Raw genomic sequence first — 18,689 nt, forward strand, 5'->3', positions numbered from 1 at the left:
GTAAATTTTGTCAAAATTTGAACTTAGTGTTATGACCTGAGCTGTCTCTGAATTATCAGAATAACGAGTTCCATCCACTGGAGTATATATATAGATATATTACCGTCGTTCTTTGTATAAGAGTGGTGACTACTGGCTATAATACTGTACTTGGATAAAAAATTTGCTATTCAAGTGCCTTTTGATAGCCCCAAAGTTCAGGTTGTGTTAGGTCAGGCCATATTCATAACTAAACTGATAAAATTATCTTGAAATACAGCATATAAATTTAAATTTGTAATATTACTCTATTCATAAATCATAGTCTTTCACTATTAAATTATTTTTAATTAAAGTAGTTTGTAATATTATAAATATAAAATAAGATAATATGTGTGATTTGTCATTTTGAATTAAGTTGTTTTTAATTAAATAATACAATTTAAAAAAACTTATACAGTTATTATACATTTGAAAAATAAAATATGCTAGGCGCCCGAAGCATTCTGTGAATATTTATTTTAATTTTTAATTTTCAACGTTGTTTACCACCAAGTTTATTAAAATATAATATAAGACTTATTTTTTTACCCACTGGAGATCGAATATAATAAAAAATATTTTAAATCGTAATTTAATATTGGTAGGTACTGTGTGAAAGAACTATTCCAATAATTAATTATTTACATAAGTATTTTTATTGATTTTTTGTTTGGTAAAATATTATGGACTGTTTATATTCAAATGAGTTGTCGAATTCTCGATGAAATTAACATAGTATTGAAACGATAAGTGATTAAAATATTATTCTGGTCGCTGCAATAAAAAATATACAAGCAAAGTGCGTTAAGTGCGTGATGTACTATTATAACTCCGCTTAGAATAATATAATACTTAAATTTGTCTAATACGCACTGAATGTCAGCCCAGAAGTATATTTTGTAGACTCGTGATACATAATTTATTGACAACGATAAGTGAATATTTTGTACAGTTTACGGAAAACGCTGAATTTAGGTATCGTTAGAAAATTATGAAATATATTATAGGTACTATGACCTATGTTTCGGCATGAAGGCGGCCGAAGCAATGCTGGTGACTATAACATATTATGTTACATGACTGGGGCCTATCGCTACAGTCTACATGTGGCTCCCGGAGATCCAGCTATACCGCTGTGCTCACTTTGCTGAGCTTCAGTCTCTGCCGAAATTGGTTTCACTTCTTGTCCGCCGTCGTAGTTCCGGCTATCAGTAAGGACGTCGTGGATACTGCCATACAGCCACACAGGTCGAGATATCACAAATACTTTTGATATAGTTGTTAGTGGGTCAAAGGTCAAAAACACTATTTTTTAGTGTGTTTGCTATATTATGTTATTATTTAGTCATTTATATTGTATATGGTTATTTGTACCAAAAATATTGGTTTCGTATGTCAATTATTATATTTTTAAGCTTTATAGTTTATTATTGTTGCGATTTTTACCCACTTATTGGCTGAATCCCCCCTATCCTATACACAACTCGAATTGGTGCAGCAAACTGCAAATATACAAAAATCGTAAGTGCTGCTTCGGCGTACAGGTGTATATAAACATTTAATTTGCACATATTTTATTTTAATAAATATTGAAAAAATTCTTACGAGTACCTAAGTACTAGAACGTGCTAGAAAATTTTTTTTGCCTTAAGAAAAAAGGTACGCGTTTCGTGTGCTACCGACATGTCTGTGATTATATTTATAATTTATATGCGATATTATTTGTCACATCACTTATTTAGTTCAAATTAACTTTGAATAAATTGTATTCAAACGGAGTGTACCTTTACCGAATCGAGTAATATATATATATATATAAGTATATAACTATTGATGGAAATCGTGGTACATTCACGTGAGGAAATATTATTCGTGGTTTTATTACACACGACTCATACGAATTTAATCGCTTAAATAGTGTTCAATGTAATATTCGTTACAGCGGAAAAACAGCTTAAGTCTTGTAGTTTTGACGTCTAATGTTATCTCAAATGTTAACTAGGTAGCTGTAGGCGTTAGGTCAATTCTCCTGGGATGTGGGCACAGAATAGATTAAATCTAATTTAATGATTTAACAATTTAATTTAATGATTTAATCTATTCTGTGGTGTATAGGTTTCGATACGGCGACAACGCGTTGACGCCTTTAAATACTACTGCCGCCTGAACTTTTTAAATTTTTTCCGATACTTTTCAAATTTCTCCCTTTATCAGTTTTCGTATTTTTTTTTGAAATCCGTCAATGATTCATAAATAAGTCATAACATATTTATTGATTGATATTCATAGCTATTTTTAAACAAGCTGCATATATACATATAGGTACATTTAGTACAACTGTACACAAATAATTCTAACTTCTGTGCCTGCAAAGTAACACTATTACTAGTTTTTAGTCTCATGAAAAAAATTTGTCCCGGGCCCCGCAAAACCTCCCTCCGGCGCTGGAAGTCTAAAAGTCCTGGGCGGCCAAATAATAGATGTGTATAAATGTATAAAATTATGTATCTACAATCTACCCACCGACAAAACAATTTAACAATGTATAATCTTTAAAACGAGGTTACTATTTTTAAACTCGTGCAAAGAGACTTCGACTGAAAAAAAAAAAAGAAAACCGCTGCTGCGCACAGCGTAGAACCAGCATTCAGCAGTGAACCCTAGCCGGGTGGCGGGTACGCGCGCATGGTCGCTGACCCCCGAACAGATGCTGATTTCAATGGTTCTTATCAGTTGATAATAACAATTATTTTTGTGAGATAACTCGAATCTTCGTTTTAAAATATAAGCTAACAATTTTCAAATTTTACAAGTGCGAATTGAGAGTATCAATAAAATTGCAAGCTGTTTGCGAACTTCAAAGAAATTAATGACTTACACGCTATCCGTTTGGGATTAAATATGGGCCCAAAACTAAATTAAAATTTTTTTATCTCAGTTTTTATTTAAGGTTATACCGCGAATTTGTTCGTTTTTTCCTTTTGTTATTGTTGTTATTATTCATTATTATCGAAAATATCGACTATCCGATTATCGTAGCTAAAATTTTTATTGTCGTCAGTGTCGGTTTGTCAACCTCGTTCATTGATTGATCGTTGTCGGATTATTTAGTGTTTTTAGTTTTGTTTATTTATTATTGTGTGTAACTGTTAATAGTATTATTGTAACCAAAACGACATAGGTATTGTACCGATTTTAAATTACCAACACCTCAGTCTGGATGGTCGTCTATATTTTCATGATCAGATGCGAATGAACGATGCTGTTGTTGAATATCATCCATCGAAATAAAGACGAGTGTTTCCTTTTAATACTGGCACTTTTGCTTTATTACGTGATGATATTCTTAGAAGAGACTGAGAAACTTCGCTGAGAAGGTAGTTATCTAATTTGAATTGTGTTGGGTAGAAAAATATAAAATATAAATCAGAAGAAACAAGTTTAAAAAAATTTTATATTTCACATAGGTAATTATTTATACACTACCTATACCTATATTATGTTGCTGACATGTTTTTAATTTATAATTTAAACTAATATCTAGATACCTACTTATATAGTTGAAGTCGTTGAAGATGTTCTTGAACAATAAAAATTAATCCCTATTTCACATAAATTGTCATTTTGAATTAACTTCATAACTGGACTAAACATAGCAATATTTGAAATTAATTATTTAAAATATTGCAGATTTCACAAAAAAAACTAGGAACAATATAAATTAAAAAGTTAAACGATATCTCACAAAATCAGAAGTACTGGAAAATCTAAAATAAAAACCTAGGAGCACATTACTAGGAACCTTCCTTAATTGTGCATAATATTGGGAATATTATGCCCAAATACTAATTCAAATTATATCTGCTTTCAAGTTTTTTCATTGGTTATTTAGTAAAAAAATTGAACTTAATTGTAATAGATTAAGCAAAAACTTATAAATTAATCTTGAAAAAAAAAATCTACCTATGTAGTCACTAATAAACAAACTATTTAAGTTTAGTTTTATCAAAATATTAACATCCAAGTAACTAACTCTTTTGTCATTCAACCTAAACTGCATCTGATATTATGTACATATAAAGTGGTCTTATTTATAAAAAAAATTGAAGATTTTCAAGTGCTTTTATCGTACTCCGATCTGTTTAGTAACTATTTATATAGACATGCAGCTCAATTTCAAATATAATTTTGCAGATCCGATTAGTGAAGCACACACTCAAAATATTGAACGTTTATGGCAATCGACTAGAGAGCAGGATAAACAACACTCGGGAATTCATCGGTCTATGTTTCCTTCATAAGTGAATTTCTGCGTCATCAAAAAAACATAAGTATTAACTGTATATTTATTCAAATAATAAATTTAATTTTAATTTGATGTCTCTTTAATAACAAAATTTGTACCCATATTTGTCTACATTTTATTATTCATTCAATTTATTATTAATTATAATTCACAAATATCTATGCGCACCTTATATATTGTAAAAAAGTAATAATCAGGGTTCAGGACTTAAAGCATTTGCTTATTTTTATGGATTGACTTAAAATGTAGCAGATCACTATGGAAGTGTATGTCATGTTACAACACGGTCAATTATGAAATTTGAAAGTGCTTTTTTTTGCTTTTTTAAAAAAAATTCTAATTTCCAGTTTTTTATGATTACTTGTGCTTTTTGATCAGTTTTTCTAGTTCTATATGGTTTTCACTTGCAAAGTTGTTTTTGATAGAATTAAAATTAAAAATAATTCTTATCTTATCTACGTTGCAGTGTATTAAATTAATTAATTAATTTTTTTTCAATTACAGTGAAACTTCAATGTAACGAAATCGAGTAAGGAGCAAAAAAAATTTGTAATATGGAGGAATTCATTAAATAGAATTACGTATTTTTTTCAACTTTTTTTAAAAATTGTATTATATGTATGTTTATACTTCTATGTTGTATATGTTATGTAGAAAACAACATCAAATATAATATTACAGTTTAATTAAGTTTTTAATTTTATAATTCAAAAGAAATGATTAGTGAGTTTTGTTTCCTTATTATTTTTATAAATTGTACTCTTTTCGTAAAAAGTTTCTATATCATTAAGTTTTGAAATACTGCAATAAAATTAGTCAGTTTGCTACCTTTGGTTATCTTTATCGGATTCATTGTTCATGTACAATTTTAGAACTGTTTAAAATTTGAAAGTGACAACATTTACAAAAACAGTTTTTATTGAATAATTATTTCGTTTATAAAAACATCAGATTCATTATTTGGAGATAAATTGACGCGTATTTAACAATGAAGGTCATGGTTCTCAAAAATAATTTGTTAAATAGGAAATTTCATTAAATGGAAGTTTGTTATATATCAAGTTTCACTGTATTTGTAAATGTTGTTTACATCTTATTTTTCAGAAAATTCTTAAAATCACACAATTGAAGTCCAATTTTTTTTTGTGATATAAAGATAAAGATTTATTTTTTGTTATTTTTGATTTTTTAGTTTTATTTTTAAATAAATATTTTTGCTTAAATTTAAGTTTTTTAAATTCTTATAAGGATGTTTTTAACGCTTTTTTAAACGCTTATTTAAATGATTTTAAGTGCTATAAGTCCCAAGCCCTGGTAATAACAAATATTAACCCATAATTCATAGGTACTAAATAGTTCTTAGTACAAAAACAAAATAAAAATTTTGGCCGATAGCCAATTGGTCACCGAAGTACAATCACCGAAAAGTTTCAATTTTTCTATAATACAATAAATTATGAATGAATCATTTTTTTATTTATCAACAGAATATATTTTGGCGTAGTAACTAAATGAATTTTACAATTTTATTAATTTATTAGTCAATTTTTGTACAAACCGTTTAATGTTTTAATTAAAAAATAAATATTTATTGTTTTGATTTCAAAGGATTTCCAATTAATTATTCAAAGATGTTTGTTGAAGATTTAGTGAAAGGATTTTATGACATAATTTCAAAAAATGTGAGTATAAATAGGTTTTATATTTTTATAAATATTATCATTTACTACCTATATTCTAAATTAAATTGAATTTATTTAATAACTTAGTAGATAGATTATACACATTATAGATTGTATTATACACAGTGGCGTAGCCAGGATTTTTTTCGGGGGGGGGGGGGGGGGGNGATCAATTTTTTACACAGCGGTGGTTTAGTTTTTGATCGAATACCATAGACCATTAAAATAATTTTTAAATTTTATTAGCATTTCGGGGGGGGGAGGGGCTGCAGGGCCCTCAGCCTCCTCCCTGACTACGCCACTGATTATACACATTTCTCAATTATTAAATCTAAAACATTTTATCATACAAAATGTCCAAAGGATTTGTAAAAATTAAAGTTTTATAATAAAAATGCCTAATGAATCATTCATCAATTACTTTTGCACAACCTTATTCAATTATTTTTTTTCCTCAAATAATTAAAATAGGTTTCCTATTCATGTTTATATTGTATTATTAAATTATATATTATTTACTGACCTACTTTAGTAATTTAATTATTATAGTATTAATAGGTATTCCAAACATTTTTTTTTTTTTATCTTTTATAGAAAATTCTGATTTTGGTTAACTATGATGTGGATGCAATTTGTGCTGTGAAAATACTTCAGTGCATATTACGTTTTGACAATATAGTTTATGTGCTTGTACCAGTAAAAACTATTACAGAATTAAAAAAAGCTTTTGAAGAGCAAAAAATTGATGTAAGCATTTCGGTACTATCATTTTTGTTCAAGATTTTACATGTTCAAGTATTAAATATTTTTAGGTAAAATATGTTGTGTTAATCAACTGTGGAGGTACGTTAGATATAATAGAAGTATTAGAACCCGAGGAAAATATTACTTTTTTTGTTGTTGACAGTCATAGACCTACAGATATATGCAACATTTATAGTAGTTCTCAGGTATTTTATTCTTTGTGAATCTTCATGTTACAAATATTTAAAATTGTTTATTGTATTTTAGGTAAGAGTACTGACACCACCTGATGATGAAGAAAAAATCCCTGATTTTGAAGACATTTTTAATGAGAATGAAGTAATTATTTTTTTTATCTGCTCATAAAAGTAATACTACATATTTTTTATATGTTTAGTCATCAGATGAAAATGTAGACTCCGATGAAGTGGATGAAGAAGAATCTGATGTTGTTAATATCGATAGCGTTGAAGAACAACAAAACAAAAGAAGAAAACTTGATCAAAACACATTAGTTAAAAGAAGAGAAAGAAGAAAATGGGAAGAAAATAGAAAAAAATTGTTATTTGATTATACTCAATTTTCATACTATGGGCGTTCAGTATGCATATTTTAATGTTCTAAAATATTTTCTCACTCTATAATATGAATTTTTAATTTATAGGCTGCAATGTTAATGTTTGATCTTGCTTGGAAATTACACAGGGAATCTGTTGATTTATTGTGGTAAATAATTTAATTAGACATTTTTCTATCTTTAATATACAATGATTTATGAATTTTACATTTTTATCAGGTGGGGAATTGTTGGTGTGACTGAACAATACATCTTGGGCAAGACAGAACGTATGCGTTACCTTAGAGAAGTAGAATTGATAGCTGGTCACATTGGTCGTATTTGTGAATCTACAGTTATCAATGACAACGAAGATAATATGTCACAGTCGTCAATGTCTAAACCCTCAAACACTTCTACACATCTTCGAATTGAATCCGAAAAAGAGTAAACTATTTTGAGTTAAGTACATATTACTAAATATGATTCATTAATTAATTACCAATTTACAGTCTACTATTGGCTCTATACAGACATTGGACGATTGAATGCAGTCTTCGATATTCAATGTTTACAGCAGTATCTTTGAAACTTTGGACAATTAAAGGCGAAAAAAGACTGAAACAAATATTAGCAGAAATGGGGTAAACACAAGTCATTATCATTTTAGCTCTATGTATTGAATTGTTCGTGTTTCTATATTATATACTCTGTATAATTAATGCAGTCCACAGCATTTGTGAGTACTAGTGGAGAATTTAAGAATTTTTCATTTAGTGAGGGTTCACACAAATATATTTTATTACTATTATACATTTATATGGTATCTCTTAAGTTTGGCAACGATACTACAATATTGTATTCTCGACACAGGCAACTCTTCGGATATGTCATGGATTCCCCCCCCCCCCCAGTATGATTTCAGGCATTCTCAGATGACCTCTATCCCTGTCCACGTCATTGTTTAATTTTGAAGTCAATTTTGGGTTAACAACATTATCTTATTCATTTAAGGTTACCTTTAGCGGAAAGTCGTCAAATGTACCATTCAATGGATTTGGGTTTACGTAAACAATTTTATGGTATGATGGAAAAAATTTCCAATACCCATAATTTATTACAAATGACTTATCCGTCATTTATGCTACATCAAGGATTTAAAACAAGGTATCAATGTGCTGACTATGTTTATTCAATGGTTGCTACATTGGAAACCAATGTAAGTTTATCAAGTTTTTATGGTTTACACTTTAATTTGTATATACATTATTTGTATTTTATATGTACTTTTTCTGTTCACTCACATTTGTAGTCTCGTGAATGTTCCCCTACACAGTGTTTTTATAACACAATGGATTCGTTGTCCAGGTAAGAAACAGAAATTAATAAACTAACAATATATTTGCAAACAAAAAAATAATAAATAATAAATTGAATTATGTTAGATCAAAAAAAGATTTTTTAGACCAAGGAATAGAAAAAGCCAAATGGATATTGTCCAACATGTTTAGGCATGTCCAGGCGGCACTGGACATGAGACAAGTCATATTGGCTGGACCATTTTACTATTTAATTGTACAAGAGGTATTAAATTACACTACCGCATTATTAACTTCACAATTATTTTATTGGTTTAAAAGTATATTTCTGTTTAATATTATTAAATTTGTTGCATAGGGTACGTTGCATTCTCAGCACTATTCCAATCCTCACTGCTTAATTATGTTAGCATCATTTGCTTTAAGAGCTCAAGTAGCGTCATCACGAAAAGTCAAATTGACTCGTTTGCCATTAATTGCTTCAGCATCTCTTGATTCAGATCAAGATACATGTTTAGTGGTTGGTATCCCTCCTATCACCGAGTCAATGCCTAGAAGGTCAGTTAAATGATATTTTTATTTTTAATAATTTTCATGCCATTATTTAAATCAAATTTGTCAAAATATTAACTAACAGATATACAGTCACATCGCAATAACTTGAAAACATTTTTACCCCAATTTTTTTTTCTCACTTGAAATTCGTGTTATTGAGATTATACTGATAAACTAAAACAAGATGAACAATTTAAAACTAATATTAATGAAGCTTCTTCAAATGACATACCAAATGTTATTAGTTCTTAATAACTTTAACAAATGACACAATATATAAATCTGTTGAATTGATCATTTGGGCAATTAGTTCGCCTTAGTAAAGGTTCATACCAATAATACATTTTGGTAGTTCAGATTTCTTTATAACTATTTTGTTGGTATACAAATGTTTTCTTTTACATTTATTAAGAAAAATAATCAACTAGTCTGGGTTTTTCCAATCATTAATTATGGTTACTTGAAACTTGGCAATCACTTTTAAATAGGGTATGTAAAATTTAATTTTTTTTCTTCTGTGTTTTAATTAAAAATAATTGGGACTTAGTTCAAATAAATATGGGTCTTAAAATCAACTATCAGTTAATTTGTCTATATATTTAAAATATTTAACAAATGAGTAAAATAAATATTAGTAGGTTGTAGGTATTTATCTGTATAATATTTTATTTTAAACTGTAACAGACTGAAATGAATATATTGCCAAAGGGATTCTAACCACGTCTAATCATTAGGTGAATTTTCTTCAAATATAGAGCATACCTTAGACCAGAATTTAAACACAGAATACTTGTTTATCATCGCTCTACTAAATCAAAAGTTTGATGTATATTAACCGAATGCATAGAATTCTATCAATGGGATAATTGGGTAGTTGTGCGAGGAGGCATGGTGAATAATCTGTATATTTGCATCACAACTCATGATTTCATATGTATTTAAGGACAATATAAAAGACAACCCTTTGTTTAAAAATTTTAATTTATTAATTAATAATATAATTACAGCATGTAAATAGTTTTCAATCTAAAGTGTAATATAATTTAAATGTTATAGTTTTTTTGGAAAAGCATTCGAACAAGTTTCCAATAAAACGAATATTGAAGTTTCATTGGATTACTTTGATTCGTCTATTGCAAAAATGCAAACTAAAGATCGACCAAAGTTTTTTGATGCCCTGACAGCGTTACTTAGTTGACATTTAACAAGTAGTTTGTATTTTATTAAGTATTAATTGTTTAAATATGACATAATGTAAATTAGTAAAATATGTTTTTTAATTATAATCACAATAGCATTTTTTTTTTTATGAAAGTTGTTTATTTCATTAAATAAAATATTGAAATAAGTATTATAATTTTTTTATTGAATTGTTACCTGAAAACTCTTAATTTTTTTAGAATGGTATTTTGTGTTTATACATTTTAACATTATACACAACATCATCAGATATTTGAACCTAGAAAAAAAAAGAAATCGTAAATATTTTATATGTAAAAATCCATAATGCAATTATTCTTATAAATTAATAATAATTATATGTTTAGATATAACACTATTTTCATAAAAAATTATTATTTGCAAACAAATGTATACATATTTTTATTAATTGTAAAAACCATACCATCAATAAAATATACATAAATTATAACCCTATGCAAATTTAGTATAAATAACACTGTATCATGCTTGTGTTATTTATTTATGTTTATATCATAAAGATCTTGAAATTTAAGTTTGATACAATCATTACTTTTTCATTTAATAATTTTACACAGAATAAAAAAAAGGTCATAGAAAATAAATAAATAGCAATATTACTCAAGTTTATAAACCTTATATGTAAATTCATAAATAGGTTGGACAATTATACCTTGGGCCTAATATAACTTGGGCAATTTTTTAACCAATAAATAAAATAGTACTTGATTTATTAATAAAATAAATAAATAAATATCTAAAATCTGAATTAAAGTATACCGGTTTACATTTTAATATCTGCCATGAAATAAAATAATTTAATATTAAAAATTGCAATGTAACAACATAGAATAAAACTTTCCCCTAAATAAGTTTTTTATATAAATTAACACTATTCATTTACTTCAGATATTTTATTTTTTATAAATACCTCGTTATATATAAATACCTGACAAAAAGTCACATGTAATTTTTGAAGATCTGCAGACTTTCGAATGATGAGTAAGCACTTTTTTGAAATAAAGCGCCCAATATGACCATTTTCTTCTGCTATGTGATAATTTACACCATAGTTGTAACAGGATTTTGTTATTCAAATATTTTTTATGGATGTTTTTTCTTTTGTTTTTATTTTAAAATTAACATAATTATAAGCTTAACCCCGTTCTTGTTTTAAATTACACACCTCATCAATAGCATTGTTTTTAAAATTCAATTCTAAATGCTTTAGTTCAATAAAATAGAAAATATTTACCTGAATTAATTGAATGAAATGTGTCTTGAATAAAATTCTAGTGATCTCTACGACTGTTACCATTATGCCCTATATTTTAAAAATATAAAGGTTGATATACACTGATTTCATATAGTAACTATATAAAACAAATTTACCTCTATGCCTATGACTATTAGAAGAACGACGATCACTGCGACTTCTACTTCTCCGTCTTTCTCTTTCGTGTCTTTCAGATTTCCTGTGATATTATTTTTTTGATGATATAAAAATTTGATTAACTAAACATTTTAACATTTCTTTTTTTTCACACATCCTTACCTATCAATTCTATGATGGGATCGGTCTCTTGAGCTTTTAGATCTCTTGTCATTATTAGCATCACGACTATGTCTATCAACGTCTTTAGAGTTACTCCTGTGTTATTTAAAAATCAAAATATAGTTGAGATTTAACTGTAGAGGTAAAATAAAATACCTAGTACGGTCCATGCGTTTTTTTCTTTCTTCTTCACGTTGCTTTTCTCTTTCTTCTACATACTTTTTCCTTTGCTCTTGTATTTCATTTACTGCATTTTTTAATCGAGCATAACCCATATGTTGTTTTCCCATCAAATGATCATCGATACGGGACTGAGCATCTCCAACAATTAAAAAAGCTCCACAAACTTCACATACTTCCATTTGTTTTTCTTGAGCAGCAGCTAGTTCATATGTCTAAAATAAAAATTGAATTACACAGAGTGAAATTATAGAGTATATAATTTTATTCTTTTAAAAGTAATTACTTGTGACCAATGAATGCTTTCATTTTGCTTTCTCAAAGTATCACGTTCTTCTTTTAATTGATCGCAGAGCTTCATAAGTCCTTGAGCTTCTTCAACATGACCACGTGTACCCATTTGTTCAGCTTCTTGCACTAACCCATTAATTTTTTCTGACAATAATTTAATTTGCTCTTGGTTTTTCTGACTTTGGCTATTAGAATGGGACACCGGCTACAAAATATTAAATCAAAATGTTATTTAATTATATTATTATTAACTAATGTTAATCAAATTATATTTCCCAAAGCTATTATTATATCAAATTTATTAATAAGAAGTCTAAATTTAAAATCATGTAAGAAATATGTTATAACCAATATTAGATAAATAAAAATCCTACAGTAACCAAACTAAAATCACTTCTCATGATAATTAAGATCTTATGATTTGATTATTAGCTATAACTGATAATTTTCTTAAATTCTCATATGATATATAAAATACATATCTATTAAGATAATTAATAAATTGATATAGATTTTGGAATATTATGTAAATTGTTATAACAAAGTGTATAATTATATATTATTAATAAAATATTTGTCATTACTCATTAGTCATTGACATTATAATTTATTTGTATAAAATTATGTATTAAAATGTTTAGAATCAATTCGTAAATTTTAAAACGATTAACGTAATTGTATTGTTTTGAAGAATTTAAGGTATATTTCTGTTTTATATGACACCCTTATTTTTACAATTCTTTTTGTTTTAAAGCATGTAGTTGAGCATGCTGAAAAACAATGGTTAAGTTTTAGTAGTCAGACTTAATTTTGAAGTTATAAGTCGAAGGATGTTAGTGATTTTAATTGTCCAAGCGAGCAAGTGCCAAGCCTGGAATATATGAAAATACTAAATTTTTGTCTAGCTATAACTATAGAACCAAGTCCAACCTACAAATTCTGACTTAACCAGCACTTTCAGCATGCTTAACTACATATGTTAAATAGGTGTCGGAAAAAACAGAAAAGTTCCGAAATTAAAAATGACCTAATACAGAATAATTAATAAATGAAATTGCTTAAGTTTAACAATAGTATACATTAAAAACACACTACCATAATACAATACAAATTTAAGACTTATCACCCACATATTTACACAATTGAAGCTAAAATCTAAACTTAGTTATTACTTTAATAATTAAAATATAAAGGGGGGGAATTATTTAATGATGTACCTCAAAAACCTTTGACGTGTTTAAGATTCGAGGCTGTAAGCGCCGCATCCATGATCAACAATACAGCATCCGATCACAATCTGCCTTTTTTTAATTACCTATAGAATACGCTAACAACTTTATAGGCCAAATGAAATTATTGATTTCATTTTTGTACTGTTTATTATTATAAACAATGACTGTAAATAGGTTATTTTTAATATTGTTTAAGAACTTACATAAAAAATGTAATGTTACCTAATTAATCATAAAATAGATTTAAAATACTAACCGTTTCAGTTTTATTCATAAGCTCCAACCTTTGTTTCCCTTTTTCGATGCGGCGCTCAACATCATTCAATAAACTAGTAGCAAATGCCACAAATTCATCTTCATATTGTATTTTTGAACGGCTACTAGCTTCATTATATTGTGTTTTAGCTTCTTCGCAGTGAACTTTAGGACAAGCTCCAAGATCAGCACGAGTATTGACAAATAGATCATGAGGACAAAATTTAACCATAAAATATTTACAAAACTGAAAACAAAAAATATATAAATGAAGCATAAAATAAACATTAATTGTTATATTTTAACAAGAAAGATAATTTGGTTACCTATTGTGAAATAATACTGAAAACAATTTTTTTTTTATAATCTGGAAAGGGGATTTTTTTGTATTAGTCCACAAAAATTGAATTGAAACATATAGGTAATTCAGATATCAAAAACAAACAAACATTATTTATCCAAAACACAAGATTGTAAATAGTTGATTAAAATATGAGTATCATGTAAAATTCAAGCAAAAACCAACAAGGGATTCATAAGTTCTATGAATCATCCCAAAATCACCAATTAATTTCAGTTTTAAAGTCCAAGTTTTTTAAGTTACAATTTAAATTCAGTAACACATGGAAATCTAACATTTACCCCTTCTCCAGCATTTTAATTCGGAAAAGATCTCAAACCTTAGCATTTATTTTAAATATAAACACTGTTATAATCACAGAAGACGGCGGATATAATGCCAGTAGAGTTTGGTAATGCAGTCCATGGCAATTCGCATTACAGTAATATATATATAATATATTAATATATAATTATAAACATAGTTTGTTGTATACTCTACTGAGAATGTACTTTGAACAACGGATCCAGTACCCCAGTCAAGACCACTCAAACTACTCGTTTGCCCTGTCTATTAGTATAAGATCTAGGGTTATAATAATATTTATATTTTATAATCTAGTACGGTTAAATATTTAAATATTTTAAAGTTCACAATTTGATTTGAATTTGCGATAACTGAAGTTCGCCTCATCCTTAATTTTATCACTTGTAAATAGATATAAGTATATGAAGAATATGTCTATAAAAATAAAATTAGGAGCAAAATATGTGAAACTGAAAATTACTTGGGAGAAAATGTCCACTTTGTTAAAATAACTGAAGGTAACCTCCCATTAACCGTCCTCAAAATGTATAAAAAATGATTGCAACTTATAAAATATATAATATAATTTTATAATAATAAAATTATAAAATTATTTTAATTTTATTAAATAAGTGTTCAATAAATAAATAATTGTCGTGTTGACATGGCAACGATTCGTGGTTAGCCAAAATAATTTACCTCAGGATCTTCCCAATGTACAGGTTTCTTTTGAGCGTTTGGTCCGTCATTTCGATTTCTCCCCATAAGTTCATCGAGTAACGCAGCAGCTGCCGATACTGCCATTATGTAACCGTTTAATCAATAAAAACCAAACTTTATATTATTGCAGTGCAATAATTAAATCAATAAAATGTGTGAATAACTATTCGTAGAAAATGTTATTAATGTACTTAATTATGCTAATAAAATTAAAACGTTAGATTTCTGATTTCGTAACAAAAAAATTATTTAAGTATTTAGAACAGTGAGAAACTACGGCCAACGGGTTGCGGTATCTGCAAGCGCAATGGCAAAAAAATTGTTATCTATAAAAAGTTGCTGGTTGAAATGTCGGATAATGAAGTAAAGGGTTTCATTAATCATTACATTGTAAATGGTGATAAGGATTTGGTTACTTCCAAGGTGGATATATCCAACTTGGTTAATTCTCAGGTAGAGCGCATAGATAATATATATATATATATATATATATGTATATATTATCTATGGGTAGAGCGTCCTCCACTCTTACCACCATGATAGACCAAAGTGTATGTATTAATATTCTTATCTATGAGGAAATTCTGTAGCGGAAACTTAGATCTAAGAGCGGAAACGTTGCAAACGTTTGATAGCGGAGAAATTCGGACGGTCTGTTTGCTAAGCGAAGCTGCAAACGTTTGCAAACATTGCAAACGCCAATATGATCTAGCGTTTGGCCTGTTTAGTTCTAGTAACCAGAACCGTGGTCGAATTTGCTTATACTTTTTCCACTACCGCTAATCGCTATCACTATTCCATATTCATATTTACATGAACTAAGATATTATATCCTAAGATATATCCATAGAGTAATATTACTCTATGACGTATACAGGCTATATTATGATATTATATCCTATGATATGGACCGTACCCTTACGCTGCCATTTTATTTTTATTTGATAACAATTTGGCTATGTGCAATAACCTTGTATATTTAAGCCATGATATATCCTAAGTCCCTAACCTTGGGGCTTTTAGGGCTATTCTTGAAAATTTATTATAAGGGATTTGTAATTTTATAATTGTTGTTTTTGAGGCTGCTGCCCTTACCAAAGGTTACTAACGGTCTTATTATTGCTGTGTATAGGAATTGAGAGCATTTCATTTGTATGGTTTAATAAGGGATACAGAATTTGCAGCCTGGTACACCCTTGGTTTAATTTTTCGTTAATGTGTATTTTCCACCATAATTTTTCATCAAGATGTGGTTCCAGATATTTTACTGAGTCGTCTTTTTTGTTCCATTTAATTTCCTGGTGGTTAATTTGTAGTGAAGTCGAATTTTTGTATTTTCTTGGTGTGAATATTTTTTCTTTGCTTTTTGTTGGGTTTGGTAAGATAGAAAAGATAAACGCTAGTGCAGTAAAGATGTCTTTAATCGTGGATCGTGGTGCACACCAACAATACTATGGTACTAATGTGTTAAAGCTAATGCATATACCTATAAAGATAATCTTTAAAGATTAATGACATCTTAAAGACAAGGGATCTAATAACTCCAACTGAAATAACTATAATATTGTAATTTTCAGTAACCAAAATACAATTATTTTTATGTCATGTGGTATCCACCATTTTCAAAAACAAAAAGTCAAAATACATAATAATAATCAAATATGGTAAGGCCAAAAATGCGAGAGTTGACAAGGAGTGATAACGCGGTTTTTATAACGTCCATAGATAATATATAGATAATATATATTATCTATGATAACGTCCCATTTTTGTTTACATAAAACCATGGCTAAATAAATAAGTTATTAATTAGCCATGCATAAAACCACGATCGTAGAAGAAATTATCCACCTCGCATAAATAATAATCAGTTAATCTATTCGGTTAAAGCATAATATTGTCCTGTGGTAATAGATATTATATAGGCACTGAGATAGATAAGAAAATACTATATTCTTATCTACCTCAGTGTATATAGGTCTTTGATTGTTCTTTGATATTAGATAATAGTATTATTTATTATTATATTATAATTTTTTAATCGTTGAACTTTCAGTCTTGTTTATTACTTTATTATGCATTATGCAAACGTTTTTATAACTTCGTNATATATATATATATATATATATGTATATATTATCTATGGGTAGAGCGTCCTCCACTCTTACCACCATGATAGACCAAAGTGTATGTATTAATATTCTTATCTATGAGGAAATTCTGTAGCGGAAACTTAGATCTAAGAGCGGAAACGTTGCAAACGTTTGATAGCGGAGAAATTCGGACGGTCTGTTTGCTAAGCGAAGCTGCAAACGTTTGCAAACATTGCAAACGCCAATATGATCTAGCGTTTGGCCTGTTTAGTTCTAGTAACCAGAACCGTGGTCGAATTTGCTTATACTTTTTCCACTACCGCTAATCGCTATCACTATTCCATATTCATATTTACATGAACTAAGATATTATATCCTAAGATATATCCATAGAGTAATATTACTCTATGACGTATACAGGCTATATTATGATATTATATCCTATGATATGGACCGTACCCTTACGCTGCCATTTTATTTTTATTTGATAACAATTTGGCTATGTGCAATAACCTTGTATATTTAAGCCATGATATATCCTAAGTCCCTAACCTTGGGGCTTTTAGGGCTATTCTTGAAAATTTATTATAAGGGATTTGTAATTTTATAATTGTTGTTTTTGAGGCTGCTGCCCTTACCAAAGGTTACTAACGGTCTTATTATTGCTGTGTATAGGAATTGAGAGCATTTCATTTGTATGGTTTAATAAGGGATACAGAATTTGCAGCCTGGTACACCCTTGGTTTAATTTTTCGTTAATGTGTATTTTCCACCATAATTTTTCATCAAGATGTGGTTCCAGATATTTTACTGAGTCGTCTTTTTTGTTCCATTTAATTTCCTGGTGGTTAATTTGTAGTGAAGTCGAATTTTTGTATTTTCTTGGTGTGAATATTTTTTCTTTGCTTTTTGTTGGGTTTGGTAAGATAGAAAAGATAAACGCTAGTGCAGTAAAGATGTCTTTAATCGTGGATCGTGGTGCACACCAACAATACTATGGTACTAATGTGTTAAAGCTAATGCATATACCTATAAAGATAATCTTTAAAGATTAATGACATCTTAAAGACAAGGGATCTAATAACTCCAACTGAAATAACTATAATATTGTAATTTTCAGTAACCAAAATACAATTATTTTTATGTCATGTGGTATCCACCATTTTCAAAAACAAAAAGTCAAAATACATAATAATAATCAAATATGGTAAGGCCAAAAATGCGAGAGTTGACAAGGAGTGATAACGCGGTTTTTATAACGTCCATAGATAATATATAGATAATATATATTATCTATGATAACGTCCCATTTTTGTTTACATAAAACCATGGCT

General features: G+C 28.2%; 2 protein-coding genes across 4 annotated transcripts; one reads left to right on the forward strand and one right to left on the reverse strand.

Moving 5' to 3' along the window:
• Positions 1 to 2,792: 2,792 nt before the first annotated feature.
• LOC111033903 (cell division control protein 45 homolog) lies at positions 2,793 to 10,494 on the forward strand. 2 transcript variants are annotated; one of them, XM_022314845.1, is made up of 16 exons: positions 2,793 to 3,398; positions 4,216 to 4,352; positions 4,832 to 4,856; positions 5,936 to 6,009; positions 6,604 to 6,756; positions 6,822 to 6,959; positions 7,021 to 7,092; positions 7,151 to 7,354; positions 7,418 to 7,479; positions 7,550 to 7,756; positions 7,822 to 7,953; positions 8,324 to 8,528; positions 8,622 to 8,677; positions 8,755 to 8,893; positions 8,987 to 9,186; positions 10,240 to 10,381. In XM_022314845.1, exons 4-16 carry the CDS (start codon positions 5,959 to 5,961, stop codon positions 10,379 to 10,381), a joined length of 1,761 nt encoding a protein of 586 aa, XP_022170537.1. In that variant the 5' UTR covers positions 2,793 to 3,398; positions 4,216 to 4,352; positions 4,832 to 4,856; positions 5,936 to 5,958. The 2 variants fall into 2 exon arrangements, with proteins under 2 accessions (XP_022170537.1, XP_022170538.1); XM_022314846.1 differs by lacking the exon at positions 4,832 to 4,856 and having other exon boundaries at positions 10,240 to 10,494.
• Positions 10,495 to 10,548: 54 nt separating this feature from the next.
• On the reverse strand, positions 10,549 to 15,676 carry LOC111033904 (luc7-like protein 3). 2 transcript variants are annotated; one of them, XM_022314848.1, is made up of 8 exons: positions 15,242 to 15,676; positions 13,898 to 14,143; positions 12,405 to 12,614; positions 12,095 to 12,333; positions 11,939 to 12,034; positions 11,776 to 11,858; positions 11,639 to 11,707; positions 10,549 to 10,642 (listed from the first exon to the last, which is right to left on the reverse strand). In XM_022314848.1, the coding sequence occupies exons 1-7, from the start codon at positions 15,344 to 15,346 to the stop codon at positions 11,676 to 11,678; spliced, it is 1,011 nt and encodes a 336-aa protein (XP_022170540.1). In that variant the 5' UTR covers positions 15,347 to 15,676; the 3' UTR covers positions 10,549 to 10,642; positions 11,639 to 11,675. The 2 variants fall into 2 exon arrangements, with proteins under 2 accessions (XP_022170540.1, XP_022170539.1); XM_022314847.1 differs by lacking the exon at positions 10,549 to 10,642 and having other exon boundaries at positions 10,963 to 11,707; positions 15,242 to 15,675.
• Between the last annotated feature and the right edge of the window lie 3,013 nt (positions 15,677 to 18,689).

Source organism: Myzus persicae, unplaced genomic scaffold (genome assembly GCF_001856785.1).
Source record: "Myzus persicae strain clone G006 unplaced genomic scaffold, MPER_G0061.0, whole genome shotgun sequence".
Classification (NCBI taxonomy): Eukaryota; Metazoa; Arthropoda; class Insecta; order Hemiptera; family Aphididae; genus Myzus; species Myzus persicae.

Bases quoted from the DNA above. Each gene is read 5' to 3' on its own strand.
- LOC111033904 (XM_022314848.1), bottom strand. From the start codon at position 15,346: ATGGCAGTATCGGCAGCTGCTGCGTTACTCGATGAACTTATGGGGAGA. The intron at 12,615-13,897 runs GTTAGTATTTTA...AATATTTTGTAG, and splicing joins TTATGAATAAAACTGAAACG to CCGGTGTCCCATTCTAATAG. The intron at 12,334-12,404 runs GTAATTACTTTT...TTTTTATTTTAG, and splicing joins AAAGCATTCATTGGTCACAA to ACATATGAACTAGCTGCTGC.
- LOC111033903 (XM_022314846.1), top strand. From the start codon at position 5,959: ATGTTTGTTGAAGATTTAGTGAAAGGATTTTATGACATAATTTCAAAA. The intron at 8,678-8,754 runs GTAAGAAACAGA...GAATTATGTTAG, and splicing joins ACAATGGATTCGTTGTCCAG to ATCAAAAAAAGATTTTTTAG. The intron at 8,894-8,986 runs GTATTAAATTAC...TTTGTTGCATAG, and splicing joins ACTATTTAATTGTACAAGAG to GGTACGTTGCATTCTCAGCA.